The sequence below is a fragment of the Opisthocomus hoazin genome, chromosome 4, assembly GCF_030867145.1.
Source record: "Opisthocomus hoazin isolate bOpiHoa1 chromosome 4, bOpiHoa1.hap1, whole genome shotgun sequence".
Classification (NCBI taxonomy): Eukaryota; Metazoa; Chordata; class Aves; order Opisthocomiformes; family Opisthocomidae; genus Opisthocomus; species Opisthocomus hoazin.
In genome coordinates, this window is record NC_134417.1 from 94,189,467 (window position 1) to 94,212,687 (window position 23,221).

At 52.5% G+C, this 23,221-nt stretch overlaps 1 protein-coding gene across 3 annotated transcripts in view; it reads left to right on the forward strand.

Annotated features, from left to right (window-relative positions):
• The first annotated feature begins 209 nt into the window (after positions 1 to 209).
• The window catches only part of DHX30 (DExH-box helicase 30), a 44,484-nt gene continuing 21,472 nt past the window's right edge, over positions 210 to 23,221 (forward strand). Inside the window, exons 1-4 of one of the 3 annotated variants that reach the window (XM_075419990.1) lie at positions 210 to 287; positions 5,710 to 5,761; positions 19,780 to 19,910; positions 22,749 to 22,859. In XM_075419990.1, the coding sequence (XP_075276105.1) occupies positions 5,731 to 5,761; positions 19,780 to 19,910; positions 22,749 to 22,859 (273 nt within the window). In that variant the 5' untranslated portion in view covers positions 210 to 287; positions 5,710 to 5,730. Of the gene's footprint in view, positions 288 to 5,709; positions 5,762 to 11,490; positions 11,690 to 11,895; positions 12,081 to 19,779; positions 19,911 to 22,748; positions 22,860 to 23,221 lie in introns of those variants that run through there. The other 2 variants (XM_075419988.1, XM_075419989.1) reach the window with 2 other exon arrangements.

Consider the following 23,221-nt stretch of genomic DNA (forward strand, 5'->3'; position numbering starts at 1 on the left):
GGCCGGCGAGGGGCCGGGGCCGGGGGTAGCGGAGGCCGCAGCTCCCCCGCAGGCCGCGCCTCCCATTGGCAGAGCCGTTGCCGCGGCGACAGGCCCCGCCCACGCGCGGCCTCGCACTCGCCTTGCCTCTCCGCCGTCGGGAGGGAGGGAGCTTTCCACATCCGGGTCAGCGGGCGGAAGAGCCGGCGGCGGGAAGCGGGCGGCGCCCCGGAAGCGGATCGCGGGGGCTGCTGGGAGTTGTAGTCCGAGCGGCGGCGGACCGGCGCCAGAGAGTTGGTTGTGAGGAGGTCGGTGTCGGGGAGCGGGGCCGGCGCCGCTCCGCCCCGGGGGGGGCTCGGGCCGCGCCGTGCGGGGCGGGGACCGCGGCTCGGAACCCGCGGTCGAGGCCCGGGGCGGGGTGCGGGGGAGCCGCGGCCTGAGGAAGGGGAAGGAGGGGGAGGATGGCTCCGAGCCGGAGCCCGGCGGGTGGCGGCGGCGCGGGGACCGGCGGGGCTGAGGCGATGGGGTGGGGGGGGGCGGCGGGGCCGAGCGGCGCGGAGCCCCGGGGCCAGCGGCCCGTGCCCGGTGCCCTCCCGGGGTGGGGGGCGGGAGCCCCGGCCCGCGGGAAGGGGCCGTGCGGGGGCCTGGGCCTGCGCGGCCGGGCGGGGCGGCCGGGGATGCCCCGCGGATCGGGCTCTGGGCGGGTGCGGGGAGCGGGGCCGGGGAGCGGGGCTGACAGCCCGAGCTCCCGGGCGCCTCTCCCCACGGGTCCGGGGAGAGCCCCAGCCGGGGATGGAGCCGAGCCCCGCCTCGGGAGAAGCCCCGGGTTTCTGGGCTCTCCCCCCCCGGGGGATCCAGGCTTTCCCCCCCGGGGGATCCGGGTTCTTCCCCCCCGGGGGTTCCGGGCTCTTACCCCCCGGGGATCCGGGCTTTTTCCCCCGGGGGCTCTGGGCTCTTCCCCCCCGGGGGATCCAGGCTTTCCCCCCCGGGGGGTCTGGGCTTTTCCTCCCCGGGGGATCCGGGCTTTTCCCCCCCGCGGTATCCGAGCTCTTCCCCCCCCGGGGATCCGGGCTCTCCCCGGGGGTCTGGGCTCTCCCCTGGATTTCCTCTCTGCCGTGGGGAAGCCGTGGATCCCATTACAGAGCCGCTCTCCAGCATGGCTCGAAGCCCTCTTTGTACTTTTGTCTATTCCGTACCCTCCGGTAACTTTGTTGTCACCAGTGGCACCATTTCCCCCCGCCGTGGTCATCGGAACCGTGATGCTGGGTCGCCCACTCTTGGTCTTGTGGACAGTGGGTGCCACTGAGCATGCAGCGCCTGGTCCTACCTCTGGTGCTTTGTTGTCCCCCCTCCCAGCCCGTCGGAGGTCAGCAACGGGAATCCTGCAGAACTGGGGTTGGTGAAGAAGGGTTTCTTGCTCTGATCCACCTCTTCTTTGGCCCAAACAGCTGAAAGTCAAACCCGTTTCGCTCTGCGTGGATCCCGATGTAGGTGATCCTTGAGGGTGGATGATATGCAAGAGAACCCAATTTCTCCTTTGTTCTCGTGGTAGAAGCAGGTGGGGCTACTCCTCTTCGTACACCGCTGGGGTATCACAGTGGGCAGCGATCAGGAATTCTGTGATGCTCCCTCCATCTTGATGTAGTTTCTTCTTGGGGGTGTGGTTTCTCCTCATAATGTGTGTGTAGCTGTTCTCAAGTGGATCAAGGAAACCCAACCGAGTCCCAGTTCCCAGGCCTCTGAGGTTTTTTCTAGCTGTTTGCAGTGCCATGTTCACCAGTTCTGCTCTTTGCCTTTGCAGTAAGGGCGTTAAGTCTATGGCTAACAAATTTTTGGTGTCTCTTTTGCCACCTGGGATTCTAGCGCTTTGCCAAGTGTGAGGCACCAGGTGCTCTGCCGTCTGATGGTGTCATCGTGTATGGTCGATTCTCATTCCAGATGTACCCTTGCCTTGTTTGTAAGAGTCCTGTGTCATCATATTCCACTTCTTTGTAAATCCAGTGTCCTGTGAGGCCCCACTTACCTCATTTAGATTGGATATTAGGAAAAAGAGTGGTCAGGCCTTGGCTCAGGCTGCCCAGGGCAGTTGTGGAGTCCCCATCCCTCCCTGGAGCGGTTCAAAAACTGTGTAGATGTTGTAGATGTGGCACTTCAGGACATGGTTTAGCAGCCGTGGTGGTGTTGGGTTGACGGTTGGACTTGATGGTCTTAGAGGTCTTTGCCAACCGTAGTGAATCTACGATTCTATGATCTCTCTCCTGTCATCAGAGTCCAACAAGTTGTACTTTGAATCTTCCAAAGTGCCCCCCTTACAACGGTGTTCCTGCGTCCCCTTCATTTCCATGACCGGCGAAGCAGCGGCCGTAGTTGAACGCCTTTTTTTGGTGTCAGGATCTTCAGCAACAAGCCCCTGGGATTTCCCCCGGGCTGCTGGCTGTGCTAGAACTGATGATCCCCGTTTCACAGACTCACAGAATGCTGGGGGTTGGAAGGGACCTCTGTGGGTCACCCAGTCCAACCCCCTGCCCAAGCAGGGTCACCCACAGCAGGCTGCACAGCACCGCGGCCAGGTGGGGCTTGGATATCTCCAGAGAAGGAGACTCCCCAGCCCCTCTGGGCAGCCTGGGCCAGGGCTCCGTCACCCTCAGAGGGAAGAAGTTCTTCCTCGGGTTCAGCTGGAGCTTCCTCTGCTTCAGTTTGTGCCCATTGCCCCTTGTCCTGTCGCTGGGCACCACTGGAAAGAGTCTGGCCCCGGCCTCCTGACCCCCACCCTGCAGATATTTAGAGGCATTTCCAAGGTCCCCTCTCAGCCTTCTCTTCTCCAGGCTGAACAAGCCCAGCTCCCTCAGCCTCTCCTCCTAGGAGAGATGCTCCAGTCCCCTCCTCATCCTCGTAGCCCTGCGCTGGGCTCTCTCCAGTAGCTCCTCATCTTTCTTGAAGTGGGGAGCCCAGCACTGGACCCAGTACTGCAGATGGGGCCTCGCTGGGGCAGAGCAGAGGGGAAGGAGAACCTCCCTCGACCTTCGGGGTCTTCTGTGTTCAGATCCACCAGATCTGGACCCAAGTAATCCAGCGATGATGCTGCAGGGGCTGATCTCTTAATGACCTGTCCCTTAACCCTCAGCTTAGCTATCCAAGCTCTTCGCTCTCTGCTTTGACCATGTTCCTACTGGATGCTCAAGCTTTAAGTACTCAAACTCCTCCATGTAACTTAAAATGGGTCCCTCATCAGTGGGAGGCGAGGGCTGGACTCCGTTCATGGACCTCACCTGGGTTGGTTCATCTCTCTCTGCCTTCATTCTGGTCCCTGTCCTGTCCCCGCTCCCACCCAGTCTCACTGGAGCTCTCTCAGCCCTGGGGCTGCTACTGGTTGCACAGTAAGGCTCCCCACCGCAACTGGGGATCTACAGGTGCAATTAGCAACTTGGTTAGAGTCTTGCTTGTCAGCGGGGCTCGCAGTTGTTAATCTTGCAAGCTCATCCATGTAGGGTTTTGGGTTTATTGGTTTTTTTCTTCATCTTTCTTGAGCAGAAAAAACCATTTTCTTCGACTTTATCTCCCGTTTATTTTTGGAAGTGCCCTGCTGGCCGTCCCAGTGTAGGCTGGACGTGCTTTGTCCTCTTTCCAGCGACGTGGGCTCTGTCGGTGAGCCTTGCGGTTTGCCTGCCGGAGGGGTACGTGGCCCCAGAGAGCTGCTGTGGGCGAACTTCCCTCTGGTCTCTGGAATAGGCTTGGTCTGTCTGCAAGCAAACAGCATCCCCGATTTTGTCATGCTTCAAAATTGGGGAGGAAGACACGACCGATACCTCCGTGAATTAGATTTCAGAATATACTACAGATTTCCCTGTCGTCCTCCTGGTCCTCCCTCTCCAGTGACTTCACAGCGTTCAAGGACTTACTCTTTTATGTTGGAGTAACACTGGATTCGTATAACTTATCAGAAATACTGCTGGCTTTAAGACTGTTTGTACCCAGACCGAGATGGTCCCAGTGTGGAGGAGGCTCAAGACTGCTCTGCGGTCCGCTCTTCACACTTTCAGTCTGCATTCCTCCCATGGTTTAGCTCCACGGTTGAACGCTTCAGCCTTCAGAATCTTGCTCCACTACCACAAAAGAGTTTTCTAACTTTGCTGGGTGCAGTGAGTTAGTTACACCAAGGGTGTTTTCCCCTGCCAATCTTGATAATTACTACAGCATGTATGGTTTCTCACTTTGAAACAAATCACAGAATCACAGAATCACAGAATAGTAGGGGTTGGAAGGGACCTCTGTGGGTCATCTAGTCCAACCCTCCTGCCGAAGCAGGGTCACCCACAGCAGGCTGCACAGGACCTTGTCCAGGCGGGTCTTGAATATCTCCAGAGAAGGAGACTCCACAACCTCCCTGGGCAGCCTGGGCCAGGGCTCCGTCACCCTCAGAGGGAAGAAGTTCTTCCTCATGTTCAGACGGAACTTCCTGTGCCTCAGTTTGTGCCCATTGCCCCTTGTCCTGTCGCTGGGCACCACTGAAAAGAGCTTGGCCCCATCCTCCTGACACCCACCCTGCAGATATTTGTAGGCATTTATAAGGTCCCCTCTCAGCCTTCTCTTCTTCAGGCTGAACAAGCCCAGTTCCCTCAGCCTCTCCTCGTAGGGGAGATGTTGCAGTCCCCTCCTCATCCTCGTAGCCCTGCGCTGTACTCTCTCCAGTAGCTCTTCATCTTTCTTGAACTGGGGAGCCCAGCACTGGACACAGTACTCCAGATGAGGCCTCACCAGGGCAGTGTAGAGGGGAAGGAGAACCTCCCTCGTCCTGCTGGCCACACTCTTCTTGATGCACCCCAGGATCAAATAACTGCGTTTTTATTTATCAAGTCGTTGAAAAAGACAAAGTGTGGACTGGTAGGCAGCGGCAGGTTGGAGTTCACGCGCCCGTAGGCAGGTGACGTGCTGAACGAGGGGTCGCGTCCGCTGAGTTCTGTTCTGAATTGTTGGCTGTTGCTGAAGTGAACAGCAATTATGTCATTGGTTCCACCAAAAGCAAAAAGGAATCGTTTGAAAGCGTAATAATTGTAGGATATTAATTGTGTGCAGGGGAATGGCCATTAATACGGATAGTTAGTGTTAGCTTTGTGTAAATGAGGACCCTCACCCATCTGATCCGAGTTTGTTAGCAAATCCTCGTTACTCTGGCATCAAGAATGCCTGAAATGCATTTAACATTTGGCATGACAGATAAAGCACCCCAAAACACAGCTGATTCTTTTTTTTTCTTATTGGAGCGAAACCTATTTTAATAAGAAATTAAAATAGAAAGTTTAACGTAATTTCAGCAAAGAACATTATCAAAAGTCCACGTTTCTTTCTTCTCTTGTTTTGCTTTATAAAGGGGGTATAATAGCAGTGGTCTACCCACTTCTGGCATTCTGACTTAAAAAGGTTTTAAAAAATATCCCCAAATCAATATCCTCACAGGGACAAAGCCCTTCCAAAACCTACAAACCGCTGGTTGAGAAGATGCTTCCTCCCCCTGGGTGTCGAGCAGCCGGTTGTAACGGGATAGCAAATGCTACGCGCGCGATTCGGGTGGCACCGGCAGGCTAGAAACCCCAAGGTGAAATTTGTTGAGGACCGTCAGCCTTGTCTTGTGCTAAAGACCGCTCGTTTCCGAAGCGCTGAGCACTTGAACCGTCTCAAAGGAAATATTAGCTCTAACTTCCCCTTTCTTCTTGCTACCTCTTGCTTTCCTAGGAATCAACCCTTTCCACTGTGATGGAGATGTTCTCGCTGAATTCCCTGAAAGGTAAGGACCCGAGACAATCTTCAGTGCGACTCGTTTTTTCCTTTGTTCAGAGATTTGATGCTATAGCAGATTGATCAAGGAAATTAGTTTGTAAGCGACAGCGCTGCCCTTCTCTGTGCTGGATGAATGTCTTTGTCAGACGTCCCTCTCGGTGCATTAGGGACAAAAAGGGAAGTGGAGGTGGCTGTGCCTCAACTAGCGATGGCTGTGTGACGTACGATGCCAGTTTTCCTGCTTGAGACACGCTTTGAGGGCGTGCAAAAATTGCACTTTGAGCGTAAAGCCAGGGTGGTTGTAACCAATGTAACTCCACTGCCTTGGTTCGTGTAGCACGTGAGCTAGGTGTTGCCTGTAAGCGTGGCTGCGATGAGTAGAGGAGAGTATTTGATGGAAACAACGGGCTTGGAGGGGGAGAAGCCCTGTTGTGTTGTCCAACAGATGACAGCGTAGACTCGTTTGCTATTTAGCTTAAAGGCTTTTTTTCCCCTTTTAATTTTACCCTCCTCAACATACCTACATCCTTTTCTACCAATGCAGTAAGTGCTTTCTCCTTGGTATTCGCATACTTTAAATACCTGTCAACTGTTACCATCTCCTTTTTCCCCCTGTCATTCCTTTAGCAACCTCTTTAGATCGTATTTTTTCTTTAGAAATTCCTCCGGTCATCGCCTGTCTCTTGTTTTCTTCTGTTGTTCTTTTCTGAACTCCGTTATTTGGTCTTAAAATAAGGTTCCATAGGATCACAGAATCACAGAATCACAGAATAGTAGGGGTTGGAAAGGCCCTCTGTGGGTCATCTAGTCCAACCCTCCTGCTGAAGCAGGGTCACCCACAGCAGGCTGCACAGCACCGCGGCCAGGCGGGGCTGGAATATCTCCAGAGAAGGAGACTCCACAGCCTCCCTGGGCAGCCTGGGCCAGGGCTCCGTCACCCTCAGAGGGAAGAAGTTCTTCCTCGGGTTCAGCTGGAGCTTCCTGTGCCTCAGTTTGTGCCCATTGCCCCTTGTCCTGTCGCTGGGCACCACTGCAAAGAGTCTGGCCCCGGCCTCCTGACCCCCACCCTGCAGATATTTGTAAGCATTTATAAGGTCCCCTCGCAGCCTTCTCTTCTCCAGGCTGAACAAGCCCAGCTCCCTCAGCCTCTCCTTGTAGGGGAGATGCTCCAGTCCCCTCCTCATCCTCGTAGCCCTGTGCTGGGCTCTCTCCAGTAGCTCCTCATCTTTCTTGAACTGGGGAGCCCAGAACTGGACACAGTACTCTAGATGGGGCCTCACCAGGGCAGTGTAGAGGGGAAGGAGAACCTCCCTCGTCCTGCTGGCCACACTCTTCTTGATGCACCCCAGGATCCCATTGGCTTTCTTGGCAGCCAGGGCACGCTGCTGGCTCATGGTTAACCTGTCGTCCACCAGGACACCCAGGTCCCTCTCCACAGAGCTGCTCTCCAGCAGGTCCACCCCAAGCCTGTACTGGTGCATGAGGTTGTTCCTCCCCAGGTGCAGGACCCTGCATTTGGCTTTGTTGAACCTCATCAGGTTCCTCTCTGCCCAGCTTTCCAGCCTATCCAGGTCATGCTGAATGGATGGAATAAAATATTCCAGCCGTGGCTGAACCGGTGACGGATCACCACCTCCTGTCTCGGGGAAGTCGCGCTCCTGCTTTAGCGCTTGGGGAACACAACCCTGTCCCGGCCATCCTTGTAACGCTGCCATGGCAGTGAGTCACCAATATTGCGGGTTCCGCATTGAGGACAAAAAATTCCCAGAATGCTTTATACGTCCAGGGCGTTAATTACGGACAAAGCAATTTTCGTTGGGAATAAAAACCTTCTCATCTGTCAAATGGTGCGACCTGGGCTGGAGTCTGAGAGAGAGAGAAGGAACTTCTCGTGTGAGGGCTAGTGGTTTGTCATGGCCAGACTGGCTTTGGGACTCTGGGTGCTGTGAACGCTTGTGCTCTGGGGGAAAAGGAAGCCTTCAGCGTAACGTGGCTCGTTAACGAGCTTTCCACGTAGCGCTGCTGCCTCTGCGGAGGCTTGGCTAGAGAAGGTGAATGAGCCTGAACGGGCAAAGCCTGGGAAGATGGCTTTAAGCATTACTTAAATGCTGTTTAACGCTCATCTCTGCAAAATAAAGACGTTTGGATTGAATATGTGCAATCTGTGACTTCCGGAATTTTTTAATAAATCGAGTCTTAACTATTTTTTCTGCGCTCGTAAGGTGATTTTGATGTCATTCACGGTGACAGACCGCTAGCCCTGCTCACACCTGACTTCCCACGCACCAGCGCACCGTCTTTCAGCATCTCCTCCCAGATTTCTCCTTCCCACTGACCGTTCGTTTCCAAGACTTTCCCCAGACACGTACTTTATTTATCTGTTTTCTTTTGTTTGTTTGGCTTTTAATCATTGTGCTCTCCAGCCATGGTTTTCATCTCCTTAGGGCTCTTATTACCTTTTGTGTTTCTTCTCTGATGCTCGCGGCTTGAAACAGCTTAGTAGCTGTGATTATTATTTTTTTCTTCGCTGCTGGACAGCTTATTACCTCATCTAGGTCTTGGGAAAATGCGAAATAAACCAGCAACTCTGTCACAAAATTAAGTAGTTTCACAGTAGATCCGTCTTCCCAGAGGGATGTATTAATGTTTACATTCTCTTTTCAGCCACCCTTTCTAGTCCTCCTGGAAGTTTTTGTTTCCAAACCAGCTGAAATTCAGTTCTGAAAGTAAGAGTTCATGCAACATGCTATCAAGATTTACATATAATTCGTTTCCTTAAATTGAGTGACTTGTCTAGCAAGATTGTTTCCCTTTTTAATGGACCAATGCTCTCCAAATTGGTAATCTAAGCCTTTATAATTAGAGTGCCAGTATAACTTTGATGTCTTTAAGAAAAAAAAAAAAGGCCTTTTTTGTGTCTTCGGGTGCTGCTTCAGGATCTGGGGGTTTTTTATTTTGGTAAAAAAAAAATGACAGACAAGTCATCAGCTAATTCACAGAGATTCTAGAAAAGGTGCGCATTGGAAAAGGCACATTTGGTGTAGGAAGACTTTTTCACAAGGGTTCATGTGTGCTCTTCCAAAGTTGGGGTTTTCTTACAGGGTTTTGTTTGATAACTTTCCACTTGTTGAGCCTCTTCTTGTGGAATACAGGCTTTGTAAAACTTCTGGGTGTAATTACGTTAGTTGCTCATTTTGTGGTTTACTGAAGATTGCTCTTTCTGAGTTAAAACCAAATACCCTCCTCCCAAAGAATCAAAAAAACTCCCTTTTTTCACCACGATGCTTAACCAGCCATTCGTGTAGATTTTTGGTTTACACACACAATATTCACTGCATAATAAGGTATTGAACACAGAAACGATACCCTGGTTTAATGAAACACCTTCACGGTAGTCCCAGGTGTACGCTGCTGCCAGCGATAATAGAATTTATGAATATGAATTGTGCAGAAAAAGAATCCCGACTTTAAAAAAGTCCTGATTCGTTTGAATTTCAAGCAGCACGACAGCAGCGAGAACGTTACGCCCAGGACACGAAGTCATTTGTGTAGAGCCAGGGAGAAGCGGGCGGGAGAGGGAAGCGCTGCCTTGCTGCCTGCCTGACCTCAAGATTTTTAGTGCTGATCTCAAATGTTGGTAAAACAGGCGGACCTGCTGGGGAGCAGCTCTGCGGAGAGGGGCTGGGAGTGCTGGGGGACGACAGGGTGACCATGAGCCAGCAGCGTGCCCTGGCTGCCCAGAAGGCCAATGGTCTCCTGGGGTGCATTCAGAGGAGTGTGGGCAGCAGGGCGAGGGAGGGTCTCCTCCCCCTCTGCTCTGCCCCACTGAGGCCCCATCTGCAGTGCTGTGTCCAGTGCTGGGCTCCCCAGTTCAAGAAAGATGAGGAGCTACTGGAGAGAGCCCAGCGCAGGGCTACGAGGATGAGGAGGGGACTGGAGCATCTCTCCTAGGAGGAGAGGCTGAGGGAGCTGGGCTTGTTCAGCCTGGAGAAGAGAAGGCTGAGAGGGGACCTTGGAAATGCCTCTAAATATCTGCAGGGTGGGGGTCAGGAGGCCGGGGCCAGACTCTTTCCAGTGGTGCCCAGCGACAGGACAAGGGGCAATGGGCACAAACTGAAGCACAGGAAGTTCCGTCTGAACCTGAGGAAGAACTTCTTCCCTCTGAGGGTGACGGAGCCCTGGCCCAGGCTGCCCAAAGGGGCTGTGGAGTCTCCTTCTCTGGAGATATTCAAGACCCACCTGGACAAGGTCCTGTGCAGCCTGCTGTGGGTGACCCTGCTTGGGCAGGGGGTTGGACTAGATGACCCACAGAGGTCCCTTCCAACCCCTACCATTCTGTGATTCTGTGATTCTGTGAGAGACTGAGGGAGCTGGGCTTGTTCAGCCTGGAGAAGAGAAGGCTGAGAGGGGACCTTGGAAATGCCTCTAAATATCTGCAGGGTGGGGGTCAGGAGGACGGGGCCAGACTCTTTGCAGTGGTGCCCAGCGACAGGACAAGGGGCAACGGGCACAAACTGAAGCAGAGGAAGCTCCAGCTGAACCCGAGGAAGAACTTCTTCCCTCTGAGGGTGCCGGAGCCCTGGCCCAGGCTGCCCAGAGGGGCTGGGGAGTCTCCTTCTCTGGAGATATTCCAGCCCCGCCTGGCCGCGGTGCTGTGCAGCCTGCTGTGGGTGACCCTGCTTGGGCAGGGGGTTGGGTGGGGGGTCCCCAGAGGGTCCGTCCAGCCCCCGCCATGCTGGGATTCTGTGTAAACAGCCGGCTGCAGGCAGACTTTATTTTTGGTAACGCGCACTTGACCGTGAATTTCCTAGCCCGCGCGTGCATGCGTTAGGGTGCCGCTGGGACGTGTGCGAAGCTGGAGATGAGAAACCCAAAGCGGCTTTCGGGTTCCGGGGCAGTTTCGGAATTTCCCCTCCGGAATCATCCGCGCGGTCACTCGTATGACAGCGATCAGAGAGCCCGCTTGGCCTGCGAACGTGCAAGAAACGCCTGCAGGAGTGAGACCGAGGGCAGCCAAACGCAGTCGAAAGCATCGTAAAAACGGCGTGTGCGTTTTGAAACTCTGATTAGAGAAGGTTAGCGACGACTCTAAAATAAAATCCATATTTGGGAGGGCTGGGGATGGCGTTGGCAGCCTCATCGCCAGGTTGCTCGCGTCTTGGAGCGAGTGACTCATCTCTTTGTGGTTACGTTTCGCTGGGTGTCTCTGAAGCCATCCTGTTATTTTTTGGGGGGGGTTGTGGCACCCACAGAATATCCACGCAGGAGACGCCGCCGTGTCTGCGCCGCGCGGGCTGTGGTCGGTGTCCGAGCGCCGGCCGCGTTGTTTCTGCGCGTCGGGAGGATGGACAGCTCCGGGCAGGGCTGGCAGAGCTCAATGATGCCAAGTGCAGTCGAGATTTCTTTTTTGTTTCTAAAAAGAGGAAGAAAACGCTTTTCCGCTGGTTTAGAGCTTCGGCGGGCGGCGCGTGTCCCCCCGTGAACTCCTCCCGCTCGCTGCCTCCGCGCGTCCTGCGATGGGAGAGCAGCTCCTTCTCCTCCTCCTCCTCCTCCCTTCCTCGGCCGGGCGAAGGCAGGGCCCGGGGGGCCGTGGGTGGCCGCTGCCCGCGGGGTTCCCCACGCGTGAGCTCCGCAACCCACGGGGGGACCCCCCGCAAACCTCGCCCGCGCCGGGGTCCTCCCCGCCGCCGGGGGGCGCTGCCCGCCTCCCCGCAGCCGGCGCTGGCCAACCTCAAGATGGCGGCGCTGGGGCTGCTGCTGCAGGCGGCGGCGGCCTGCGGCTCGGCCGGGCCCTTGCGCCTCTGCCGCTGCTACCGGGCGCCGCCGGGGACCCGCGGGCTCTGCAGCCGGCTACCGGCGTCCCGGAACCCCGCGGAGGCGAGGGAGGAGGAGGAGGAAGCGGGCGGCGAGGAGGAGGCCGCCGCCATGGTGAAGGGTGAGGCGGGGCTGGGGTGGGGGGGAGGGGGGGAGGAACCGGCGGCGCCCCCGGTGTGCGCTGCTCGGCGGCCGGGGAAGCCGCGGCCGCGCTGGCCCCGCACGCAGCGGAAGGGAGGAGCGAGCCCCGCTGCCCGGGGCTGGGAGGAGGGAGCGTGAGCGCGCCTCCCTCACCCCCCCCCCCCCCCCCCTTCCCCTCAGCGCCTGCAGCCGGGCCGCCTCTCGCTCCGGGCTAGGCCGCACCGGGCCGCCGGGGCTAGGCCGCACCGGGCCGCCCGCAGCCCCGCCGCCGGCCTCGGGGGAAGCGCTCCTCGCCGGGATGCGAGGCAAGGGAGAGGAACCGGCGAGCTGCGGCGGGGTCTGCACGCACGGCTGCGCTGCCGCCGCCGCAGGTAACGGAGATGGAGGAGGGGGGCGGGGAGGGCTCCGGTAGCGGGGGCCGAGGCCTTTGTGGGAGCCGGCGGCGCGCAGCCTTCTTTGTTGGTTGGGTTTCCGCAGGGCCCTTCGGCTCAAGGTCGCCGGTTGGAAGCCGGGCCTAGCGAAAAAGTCCTCGCCACTTCTGGTGGCCGGACGCAAAGAGGAGAAAAAAAATCATCAATTCGTAATTTTCTCTCTTCGGCTCGAAATCCCGATGGATGGAGCACGCCCAGCGAGCAGCCGCCGGGAAAACCGCTCTGCCGACGCCGTGCGGCAAGTTCCGTTAGGTCAAGAGCGGGAGCACGCTGCGGGCGGTTGGGAGCATCGCTTTCGCCGCGATCGGCGTACAAAGGGCTTCGCTCTGCCCCGCCGCCGCGTCGCCTCGCTGAGCGGAACGCGCGGCGAGCTACGGACGGCTCTCGTTAACGCAAAACCTGAGATCTGCGGTGTCTGTAAATCTGGCCGGGGCGGGATGTTTCCATCTGAAGCTTGGGAGGTTTCTTTTCTCTTGTGGATGTCGGTCCTGCAGCGGAGTTGTGCGTGAGAGGGCGCGGGGTTCAGGCGTTCGAAGGGTGAATGCTTTCCTGCTGTTCGGAAGGAACCGTCCCTTTTTTAGAAGAACATTTGAAAGTGTGTTTTGATGTTGTGTTTTGATAATTGCTTTTCGCTAGATTATGAAGTCCTAGTTTAGAAAGAGAGGAGTAGCTTTGTGCTGGAGGTTACTGTTTCCGGGCTGGGACGTGAACTACTGCATTTTCCCTTTTAAAATCACTGGTTTGGTCTGAGTTTTATTTCTTAGTCTGTAATCTTCCACTTTGGAAATTTAGTTGAGTGGTATGTTAAAACTTCTTTTTTCTTTTACCCCACACTTCCTTGTGTTCCATGCTTCCTTCCCACCTGAACTTCCCACGTGAACTACTGCATTTTCCCTTTTAAAATCACTGGTTTGGTCTGAGTTTTATTTCTTAGTCTGTAATCTTCCACTTTGGAAATTTAGTTGAGTGGTATGTTAAAACTTCTTTTTTCTTTTACCCCAGACTTCCTTGTGTGTTCCGTGCTTCCTTCCCACCTTCCAGCACTTTTTTTTTTAATTAGAATTTTTTCTCAGTAGTTGCTGAATTCTTTGGGTCTTGGTTCTGTTTTTCTTTCAGAAGCCTTGCTGAGCTTTATCTGGTAGTTCAGAGTCAGATAGTCTTTAATTGTTGCATTCAAGCTGTTCAGCAGGGCAAATTAACTTCTAAAGTAAATGCTAAACCACCCCAAATTATTGTTTAATGAGCTGGTTCAGGTGTTGCCTGGGAAAAGTAGTAAACCAATTTTTTCTTTTTTCTTCCCTCTTTTGTACTTCATTCCTCAGCACTTTTTCTGATGTGTTTGCAGAGAATACTTGAGTACTTTTGTCTTTGGGCTTCAGTTCACTCATCCTTCCAATTTCTTTGGTGGCTTGAGCATGGAAGGCTCTGCTGGTGAGAGTCTGGTGATATTGGAAGATTCATTTCAGATAAGCAAATGTAAGTCCTCAGGGTCTCGTTGTCAGCCTGCCCTACCTCTACAGCTGCTGCTTGAACACAGAGAGATCATAGAAGTTAGGTTAAAAAACTATTGATAAGTTCTAAGCTGATGTCTTATGAGCTATCCTCATTTGACTGCTTTTGTTACCAGCCTTGGATACAAATATGGAAGAATCAACTCTGGTCGGAGGCCAGCTTCAAAATGGCAGTGTTGTGTTGGTACTGATATCTAAGGCTTCGCTTCGTTGGCCTGGATGGTGGGATTTGGGGAGCAGAATCTGCGCAGAAGAGAGCTCCTCTGCCTGCTCAGTCAGGTCTGTGGTGCTTTGTGCTCGTTACTGAGGTTTACGTGAGCCTGACCTCTTGCTCTGAGAGAGGATCTTTCTCTGAGACTGATTAAATTTGCTGTCTCGTAGTATCACAGAAGGATTTGGGTTGGGCTGAAGCTCTGGATGCCATGTGGCCTGATCCCCAGCTTGGAGCAGGGATGATCAGGGCTGTGTCCGGCCGAGTTCGGAGTGTCTCCAAGGATGGAGATTGGCCATCGGTCGTGCTCATTCTCTGGTGATCTCGCTTGCTTTTGAAGAAGCCTTGTCAGTTTTACCAATTCTTAAATTTGTTCTCTTTTAGGGAAGAACTGCATGTGTGTTTTATTACTGTGAATGCTCAGAAGGAGCCTTGGTCAGGGTTGCTAGATGATGGTTTGAAAAATAAAACAAAAACAACAACCCCCCTAAAAAGTAATACTATTTTGGCATACTCCAAACTAAACTGCCAGATGGAACCTTCTCTGTCTCCCTCCATCTCTCCTTAGTAAAACATGTCTAGGCCAATTCCTTATGAAATGGATATTATGGAGCCAGAGGGCTTTCTTCTTCCCTGTGAATTTTGATGCGTTGGGAGCATTCTTCACTGACTTGAATTTATTACTGCGGGGGCTTACATCTTGATGAGTGGTACATTTAATAGTTTGTCCTTGCTGCTCGTTTGTTGCTTCTCCAGGGATGCTGGTTTGTTGCTTCTCCAGGGAAGAGGATTTGAGGGAAGATACAAACTGTTGAAATAGATCTAATACTCCTCATGTCTTCCTTCAGCAAGACTATGAGCCATTTTATTTGTACTTTTGTTGTACCTGATAGTGTTTGTACTTCCCAGAGTTGTTTGGGTTAATAGAAGGCTTAGCTGCTACACTTGGGGGCTTTTACTCTCCTTCAGTGTTGCTGGGAATTGTCATTGACTTTCACAATCAAGTTAAGCTAAAGCACTGGCTGGCTTTGAGGAAGTTAAATTAGTTAATTGGCTTCTTTGATAACCCCACCCTGAATTGTCTGCTATCCAAGACGGCTTTTAATACTCCTTGGTGATCTCGGAGCTGCGGTATGGGCATCGTATGTGGTTCTGGCTCGATAGGAATTGGGTGTGTGAAAACCAGCTCTGTTTTTTGGGGGAGTATTAGGTTATACTCCTTGCCTCCGCAGGGCTGTGACTGCCGCTGAGATGATTCCTACCCAAATATCTGTTCTCGGCAGTGGCAGAACTAAGATACTCTTTGGAGGAAGGTGCCAAGAAATCCAATCTGGCAGGAAAGGAAGCATTCTGCAAATCCAGTTCTGCAATTTTGGCTTGTTTCTTTAAAAACTACGAGCGAGGCACGGCTTCATGCAAGACAAGATCCTTTCAGCTCTCGAATTTGGGATAAGAATGGGCTGAGGGTAATCCATCAAGCCGTAGAGTCGCTGTGGATGCGTCAGATGGTACTGCTGAATATGGCATTGTCAGCTGTGAAGAATACATTGTGTCTTGGTTGGTAATCAGAGTCGGCTCTGCAAGCCAGAACTAGGCTTTGTTACTTAGAGATCCTATTCTTCTTTGCTCTAGAATGGATTAAATATTTAGTCTTCACTGAGGAGTCACCTCAGAATGTGAGAAATTGGCTCTGTCATTAGGTAATTGAATTTTTTTTCGGGCATTTAAAAAGAATGTACTTCTTACCTCTGCCTGTTACTTATCACAGAATTTCTCTGGGTATTGTTTTTGAAAGGGGAAGCAACTGGAGGCCAAATAATGCAGGCTGGTGGTAGAGGTTTGTTTGGTTTTTTTTTTAATGTCTCATTTATTAAGTGATTTTAACAGTGCATTTGGGAATTGTGTTACTACTCCTCCCTCCATGCATCCCAGCAGTGTGGGATGGAATAGAACTGCAAACTGCCAAAATGTTAGTCACTTTTCCAGTTTTCTTGAACAGGTCAAAGTCTGAATATAGTGGTGCTTGCGGTATGAGTAGGTAGAAACGTCACGTTTGCTGTATAATGACCAAAAATTGGCCTGTCGTTCTTTGTTAGGCTGAGACCATTTTCCTGCTCTCCTGGCTGATACATTGAAGGTAATTTGTGGACAAACAGAGTTCATGAATCGGAGTGCTTCCTGCATATTCCCCTGTAACTGTCCAAGAGTTTAGCCCAAGTATGTGTGAGAAACAGCAGCCTGTGGTCTTCTTAAATTCTTTGTAATGGAAGACACCGTGGCTGCCCATCGGGCACAGGAGAGCGGCAGAAAGCCCATCGCCTGTTGCGTGGTCTGTTCCCCACGGGCACGGCGGCAGGAGGCTGAGCAGGCAGCCGTTCTGATGGGTTCGCTTCGACGCTGCCCTCGAAATACCAGCTTGTCCTCTGCGTGCCGGCTTGAAAAGCAACACCAACCTGCGCCCGCTCCAGCTGCGCGTCAGGAGGAGGCAACTGTCGAATTACAGTGCGACCTGTCTTCAGGTGATGCCCAGCTCTCGACATCCTTACGGCAGGCCACGGAGGCTGTGTTTCAGTATCTCCCTGTGCGTGTGTTAAGGAACCCCAATTCCTTCTGAATCTGGTCCGTTTGGCTGGGATTCAGCTGGTTCTTCTGTGGAAGAACTTTCAAAACCAAGTGTCACCAGTAATTATTTTTTTCCTGAACTCTGGATCAGCATGCTGGGCTATTGTTTGCCTTTTTTTTTTTTTTTTGGAGAGGGTGATACCACCAGCAACCGTGTTTTTTTCCTCTTCCTTACCCAAGTATGCACAGTCTGACAAGTGTTGGGTCTGCCATGGTACACCAAAACTCTTTTGCCTTCCTAAACCTCCCGTGGTTTCCGCGTTGGTCACCTTTCAGGTGAGCCCTTGTTGTACACCCTCATGACTTCAGTTTCCCCTTGCTGAGCAGCTTCTTGGAGAATGTCGCTTCCACGTGCGTGTGTTATGGAGCCTTTCTCCTAAATGTTGTCTTCTCTGGGGCCGGTTACTGTGTATCTGCATTGTAGCAGCTCTGCAGTTGGAGTTTTTGGCAAAGCATCATGGCAGGTCTTGGTGATGCTCGAACGAGTGCAACTGTTGGGTCATATCTCCTTGGGTTTGGTAGCTCAGTCTGAAATTCCAGATTCTGGCAGTACCAGTGATCATGTGTTGCTGACTGCCAGTTCCTTGCTGAAACTTCCCCTGAATACCCGTAGAGAATTTAGAAGCCTTCTAAAAAGTAGCCCTCAAGCCTGTTGGTGGCCTGCAAGAAGGTGAATGAACTTCTGACTGCCTGGGGAGCGTGCGTTCGTGACGTTAGCTGAACGTAGGACCAGAGTGGCTTAGCTGTGCTTGGCTGCTGCCAGCGTGGGAGATCCCACTCCTCTCCCCTGTTCACTTGCACTGGTTTTGGGTACCTGCAGGACTGTTAGTTTAGTTCTGAGCCTAACAAAACCCAGTGTCCTGGCCAGCAGGTCAAGGGAGGGTCTTCTCCCCTCTGCTCTGCCCCAGTGAGGCCCCATCTGCAGTGCTGTGTCCAGTGCTGGGCTCCCCAGTTCAAGAAAGATGAGGAGCTACTGGAGAGAGCCCAGCGCAGGGCTCCGAGGATGAGGAGGGGACTGGAGCATCTCTCCTAGGAGGAGAGGCTGAGGGAGCTGGGCTTGTTCAGCCTGGAGAAGAGAAGGCTGAGAGGGGACCTTGGAAATGCCTCGAAATATCTGCAGAGTGGGGGTCAGGAGGCCGGGGCCAGACTCTTTCCAGTGGTGCCCAGCGACAGGACAAGGGGCAACGGGCACAAACTGAAGCCGAGGAAGCTCCAGCTGAACCCGAGGAAGAACTTCTTCCCTCTGAGGGTGCCGGAGCCCTGGCCCAGGCTGCCCAGAGGGGCTGGGGAGTCTCCTTCTCTGGAGATATTCCAGCCCCGCCTGGCCGCGGTGCTGTGCAGCCTGCTGTGGGTGACCCTGCTTGGGCAGGGGGTTGGGCTGGGTGACCCACAGAGGGCCCTTCCAGCCCCCAACATTCTGTCATTCCGTGATTTTTCTGGGTTAGCTTTCTGTTGGATTAGGACTGCAAATCATCTCCCGGTTGGGTTGTGCCTGAGCTGGAGCAGTGGTGGTGGTAGAGCCTGCGAGAAGTGGCATCTACCCCTCGCCGCAACAGTGAGCTGTTAGATCTGCCCATGCGTGTAGCGTAACTACATCCGGAATTGTTTTCGCATCAAACTTAATCTGGTTTTGCTTGGGCTGCTGCTCAAAACAAAGGCCCTCCCCTCCAGTGCCAGACACAACCGTGACGCATGGGAGAGGTGACTTAGAGCAGCTTCCTCGCCAGCTGAAACTGCTGTGTGGGCATCGGGGAGGAGGCTGGAACGTGGGGTGGGTGTGACATTGCTCTCTTTGGGGGCAGCGTGATTTTTGTTACTGTTATTTTTATAAATGAGTGATTTGGACTGATTGCTGATAGTGCCTTGCTGCAAGTGCCATAGCCCAAGCAGCATTTCTAAGCTGTCGGGGCTGGGGACCTGTGCTCAGCAAAGCCAGTCCTACCTGCCGTCGAGGCCTGCTGCCTCGGGCGCTGCTTCTCGGCCTCCTGCTTGGGCTGGTTTATCTCCACAGACTGTGTTGGCAAACTTGTTTCCAGGGGGTTCTCTGAGCAATTTTGTACCAAACCATTTTCCCAGCATCTAACCAAGCCATCTGGGTAAATTCCAAGAGAAGGGACTGGAGATGAAGTCGAGAGGTCCCTGGGTGTTATTCATGTTGCTGCTGATAGCTGGATCTAACGTGGGACTTGTGTGCTGTCGAGACCCTTGGTTTAACCCTGAGGTGATAGGCCTGGTTATCACAGAATGTTGGGAGTTGGAAGGGACCTCTGTGGGTCACCCAGCCCAACCCCCTGCCGAAGCAGGGTCACCCACAGCAGGCTGCACAGCACCGCGGCCAGGCGGGGCTTGAGTATCTCCAGAGAAGGAGACTCCCCAGCCCCTCTGGGCAGCCTGGGCCAGGGCTCCGTCACCCTCAGAGGGAAGAAGTTCTTCCTCGGGTTCAGCTGGAGCTTCCTCGGCTTCAGTTTGTGCCCGTTGCCCCTTGTCCTGGCGCTGGGCACCACTGCAAAGAGTCTGGCCCCGGCCTCCTGACCCCCACCCTGCAGATATTTAGAGGCATTTCCAAGGTCCCCTCTCAGCCTTCTCTTCTCCAGGCTGAACAAGCCCAGCTCCCTCAGCCTCTCCTCCTAGGAGAGATGCTCCAGTCCCCTCCTCATCCTCGTAGCCCTGGTTCAGGAGGGGCTGCAAATGCCAAAGTCAGTTCAAAATACTTATTGCTCAGTTTGTTTCTGATATCGAAGAATGACATGAAGAGCCCTTTTTCCCTCCGTAGTGAGGAAACAGCACCAGCTCCATGCGTTAATCTGGGCTTGGAACTCCATGCTAGGATATTAGTGTTCGGATTCAACAGGTATATGGAGTCTGTCAGTTTTTTCTGTTGATACTGCATTCTTTTGGAGGGAAAAAACTCTTTCCAAACTGTTATGTCAGTGTTGCTGAATCGTGGAGTTACACTGTCAGTGCTGCGGTTCTAACTAGAGGATATTCATGCTTTTAAAAGAGGGTGAAACAAATTATCTGTGCGTTTGAGAAGAAATATGGGATGTAGGGTTTTGGATTTGCCGTGTCATCTGACATTTGGAGCTCGGGAGGCTTTGCACTCCTGCGTATCATTTTGCTGATGCCTGGAGACACTGTAGGTGAACCGCTTAATATCTCTGCTTGCTTTTCTGTCTGTAACCTTAGAGACCTTAATGCTCACAGAGCTGCAGCGAAGCAGGTGTTTTAACATGTTTTTGGACAGGACTGCACAAGAACTAGAAGACATTCAGTTCCTCTTGGTTTTTTTTTTCAGATTCCAGAGACTTACTGAAGGAATTTCCACAGCCTAAAAACTTGCTCAACAGCGTGATTGGACGAGCCCTGGGCATTTCTCATGCGAGGGACAAACTGGTGTACATCCACACCAACGGGCCAAGAAAAAAGGTAATCCTGTTGTGCTGGGGTGGGTGGCGGGTGGGTGTGTTGCACACGGAGTGGGAAGTGAGCCAGGAACACTGCCGATCCTGGAAGTAACTTTTCAGTAGAGAAAATTATAGAAGCTTTTTAATTCCACGTAAAAATTGCGTGATAATCTTGCAAAGAAGAAATATTCTCACTTCTTCCTCTTTCTCTTCATTTTCTCATACTTTTGATAGGTATATCAATGCCCCTCTCTGTGTGTGGAAGGATGGATTTTTTTCTGTGAAGTAGGTTGCTGTAACCAGCTTTTCTCAGCAGAAAGGCACATAGTCTGTGCTCAAATGTGTTCGGCTGTGTACGACACTACCTTAGAAAATTAAAATTTAAATGTTATATTTTAGACCATAGCAAGCCTAGATTTTATTGTTTGTTATTTAACAGAACAAATGCCTAAGACTTAAATGTTCAATTACAAACAGGAAAGAAGAGTTTGATTGCAATGGAGGGAGGCTTCTAATACTACTTAAGGGCAAAATGAAATACAGACTCTTTTTTTTGTGAAACAGAGCAGAGGAATTCCAAGCAAACAGTTTGCCAATAGTTTGAGCTCTTCCTGGGCTGCGAGAGGCCTAGATCCCAACCTGTGCTGCAAACTGTGCAGAAGTTCTGACCTGATGGGTGCTCTGCGTTCAAGGGTTTGCCTTGATCATACCAGCTCTCGCTCTGGAACGGGAAGCCCTTTCCAGCTGAAGTTCAGCTGTAACGTACATTCCAGGAAAAGACTCAGTTCTGATGGATTAATATTTTCCAATAACATTCTGTCTGAGATTTCCCAGACAGTTTTTATTACCACATCCTTTTTAAGCATCCCTGCATCTTAGGTAATACATTAGTAATGGATACTTCAGCGTTCCGTTATGATTTGTGTTTTGCATTTCTTGCTTTTCCTCGAGCAGTAGTGCAGGTTCTGAACTTAAATTCTGGAATGCCATAACCAATGCCTCATCGTTTTAGTTTGTGTCATCAGTTCGCATTCTTGTTAGCACTTAAATAGATTTAACATTGAGCATAACTTCAGATTAAAAAAACCACCAAAACAAAACATAAAACCCCAAACGAACACCAAAAGAACCCAAAATGAACAGAGGAGCTGTTGGAGAAAATAAAGGTTGGATACCAAAAAACGAAACACCGACCCAGAAAGCGTGTGGGGACAGAACTGGTGAGACAACCTGGAGAAGTCTCACTTGGAAGTGGGCAAGGTTTTTTTCTGAGCACAAAGTAACTTGGCCTTCATGAGACAACTTTTTTTCTCAGCAGGTCTGTGCCTTTTCATGCAGAGCCCCTAGGCAAAATACGTAGCAATTTCCTACAGTAAGACGAGATTCAGATGGCAGGCAGCCAGCCAGATGCAGACTGTTGAAAAGTCAGGAGCCTTTTCTCTAGCCTCTTAGGTGGGGTTTTCCCAGCGGACCTAAATGCCACCTTTCATCTTTGCTGCAGAAAAGGGAGAGAATTCCTGAGGCATTTCTCTCCTTTGAGCCTTGCAGAAACTCGGCTACAGCCTCTGCAGGGCCAGGAGTAGAACAGGTTCTTGATTTGGAGCAATTTTTTAGAAGAGGGCAGGGTTCAACTTTGAGCATTCATTGCCTCTGCAGGTTTTTCGGCTGCTGTCATCTAACTGTACTGGTAGAAGAGGAGCTCTGGTGGTACTGTTAGTTCAGTTGTGAACTACTGTTAATTCAGTTCTGCTTCTGTTGGGGCTGCCCATCCTGACGGCTGGGTTCTCATGTGCCCGATGAGTACCGTACCTGCCTGTGTAACTGTGGTGAAATATAGAATGTTAGGGGTTGGCAGGGCCCTCTGTGGGTCACCCAGCCCAACCCCCTGCCCAAGCAGGGTCACCCACAGCAGGCTGCACAGGACCACGTCCAGGCAGGGCTTGAATATCTCCAGAGAAGGAGACTCCCCAGCCCCTCTGGGCAGCCTGGGCCAGGGCTCCGTCACCCTCAGAGGGAAGAAGTTCTTCCTCGGGTTCAGCTGGAGCTTCCTCTGCTTCAGTTTGTGCCCGTTGCCCCTTGTCCTGTCGCTTGGCACCACTGCAAAGAGTCTGGCCCCGGCCTCCTGACCCCCACCCTGCAGATATTTAGAGGCATTTCCAAGGTCCCCTCGCAGCCTTCTCTTCTCCAGGCTGAACAAGCCCAGCTCCCTCAGCCTCTCCTCCTAGGAGAGATGCTCCAGTCCCCTCCTCATCCTCGCAGCCCTGCGCTGGGCTCTCTCCAGTAGCTCCTCATCTTTCTTGTACTGGGGAGCCCAGCACTGGACCCAGTACTGCAGATGGGGCCTCACTAGGGCAGAGGAGAGGGCAAGGAAATACTGCTAGTTAAAATTACAGCAAGAAAGCACTTGGGAAGATTTGCTTGCCATTGCAACTGGAAAGGTGTTGGAGAGCGCGTGGTGCTTGGGCATGGTCTGGTACGCTGCAGTGTACAGAGGAGCGGTTACTTTGCAACCAAATTGTTCTTGCAGTGAGCTCTTGGCATTTGATGCCTCTGAGCCGACACACTGCAGCCTCTGGAGCTCCGGCCCGGAGTACGTGGCACTGGCTGGAAGTCAGCCTGGCTCAGCCGTGCGGCTTCTGTGTGACTCTGAGCACCTCCTATCTCTTTTTCAGGCTTTTCTTTGTACGTTACTGGAATGGAGCTTCCGATAAAGGGACCAAACAAGCAGTCTGTTTGGGATTTTCATTTGTGGTTCTCTCCTTTTCCTGGAGTTCAGAGATGTGTGAAGTAGGTGTGCTCGTGGTGGAGGAGAGAGATTGTTCTGTACTGTCTCATTTTGCTGGTTATCTTTGCTTTTCAGAAAGTCACTCTGCATATAAAGTGGCCTAAGAATGTGGAAGTGGAAGGCTATGGGACCAAGAAGATTGATGCCGAGAGGCAGGCAGCAGCTGCAGCGTGTCAGCTCTTCAAGGTGAGCTCATGCTCCTCCTTAGCTTGAAAAAACAAGCCTTGGAGTGTGCAGGCCTCGTCTGTTTTGGTGATAGGATTTTTGACTTTTCTCTTTCTCTTTGCCTGTTTGCTTTCTTAGTTGGTCTATTTGTTAATCAAGGGTAGAGGGTGAAGTCTTGAGCTGTCTGAATCTGTTTGAGCTTAATAGCCGACTTCCTTCAGCCAGGGATGAACTCACTAAATTCTTGGAGTTCTGCTCTTTGTTCTTTTTGTCCTAGACCTTAATCAGCTTCTGTCTTAGTGTCAGCATCTATGGCGAGTAGAGCTTACGTCAGGTGTATTGGCTGTTCCCTAACTCACGCTTCTGTCAGTCTACCCGTGAGT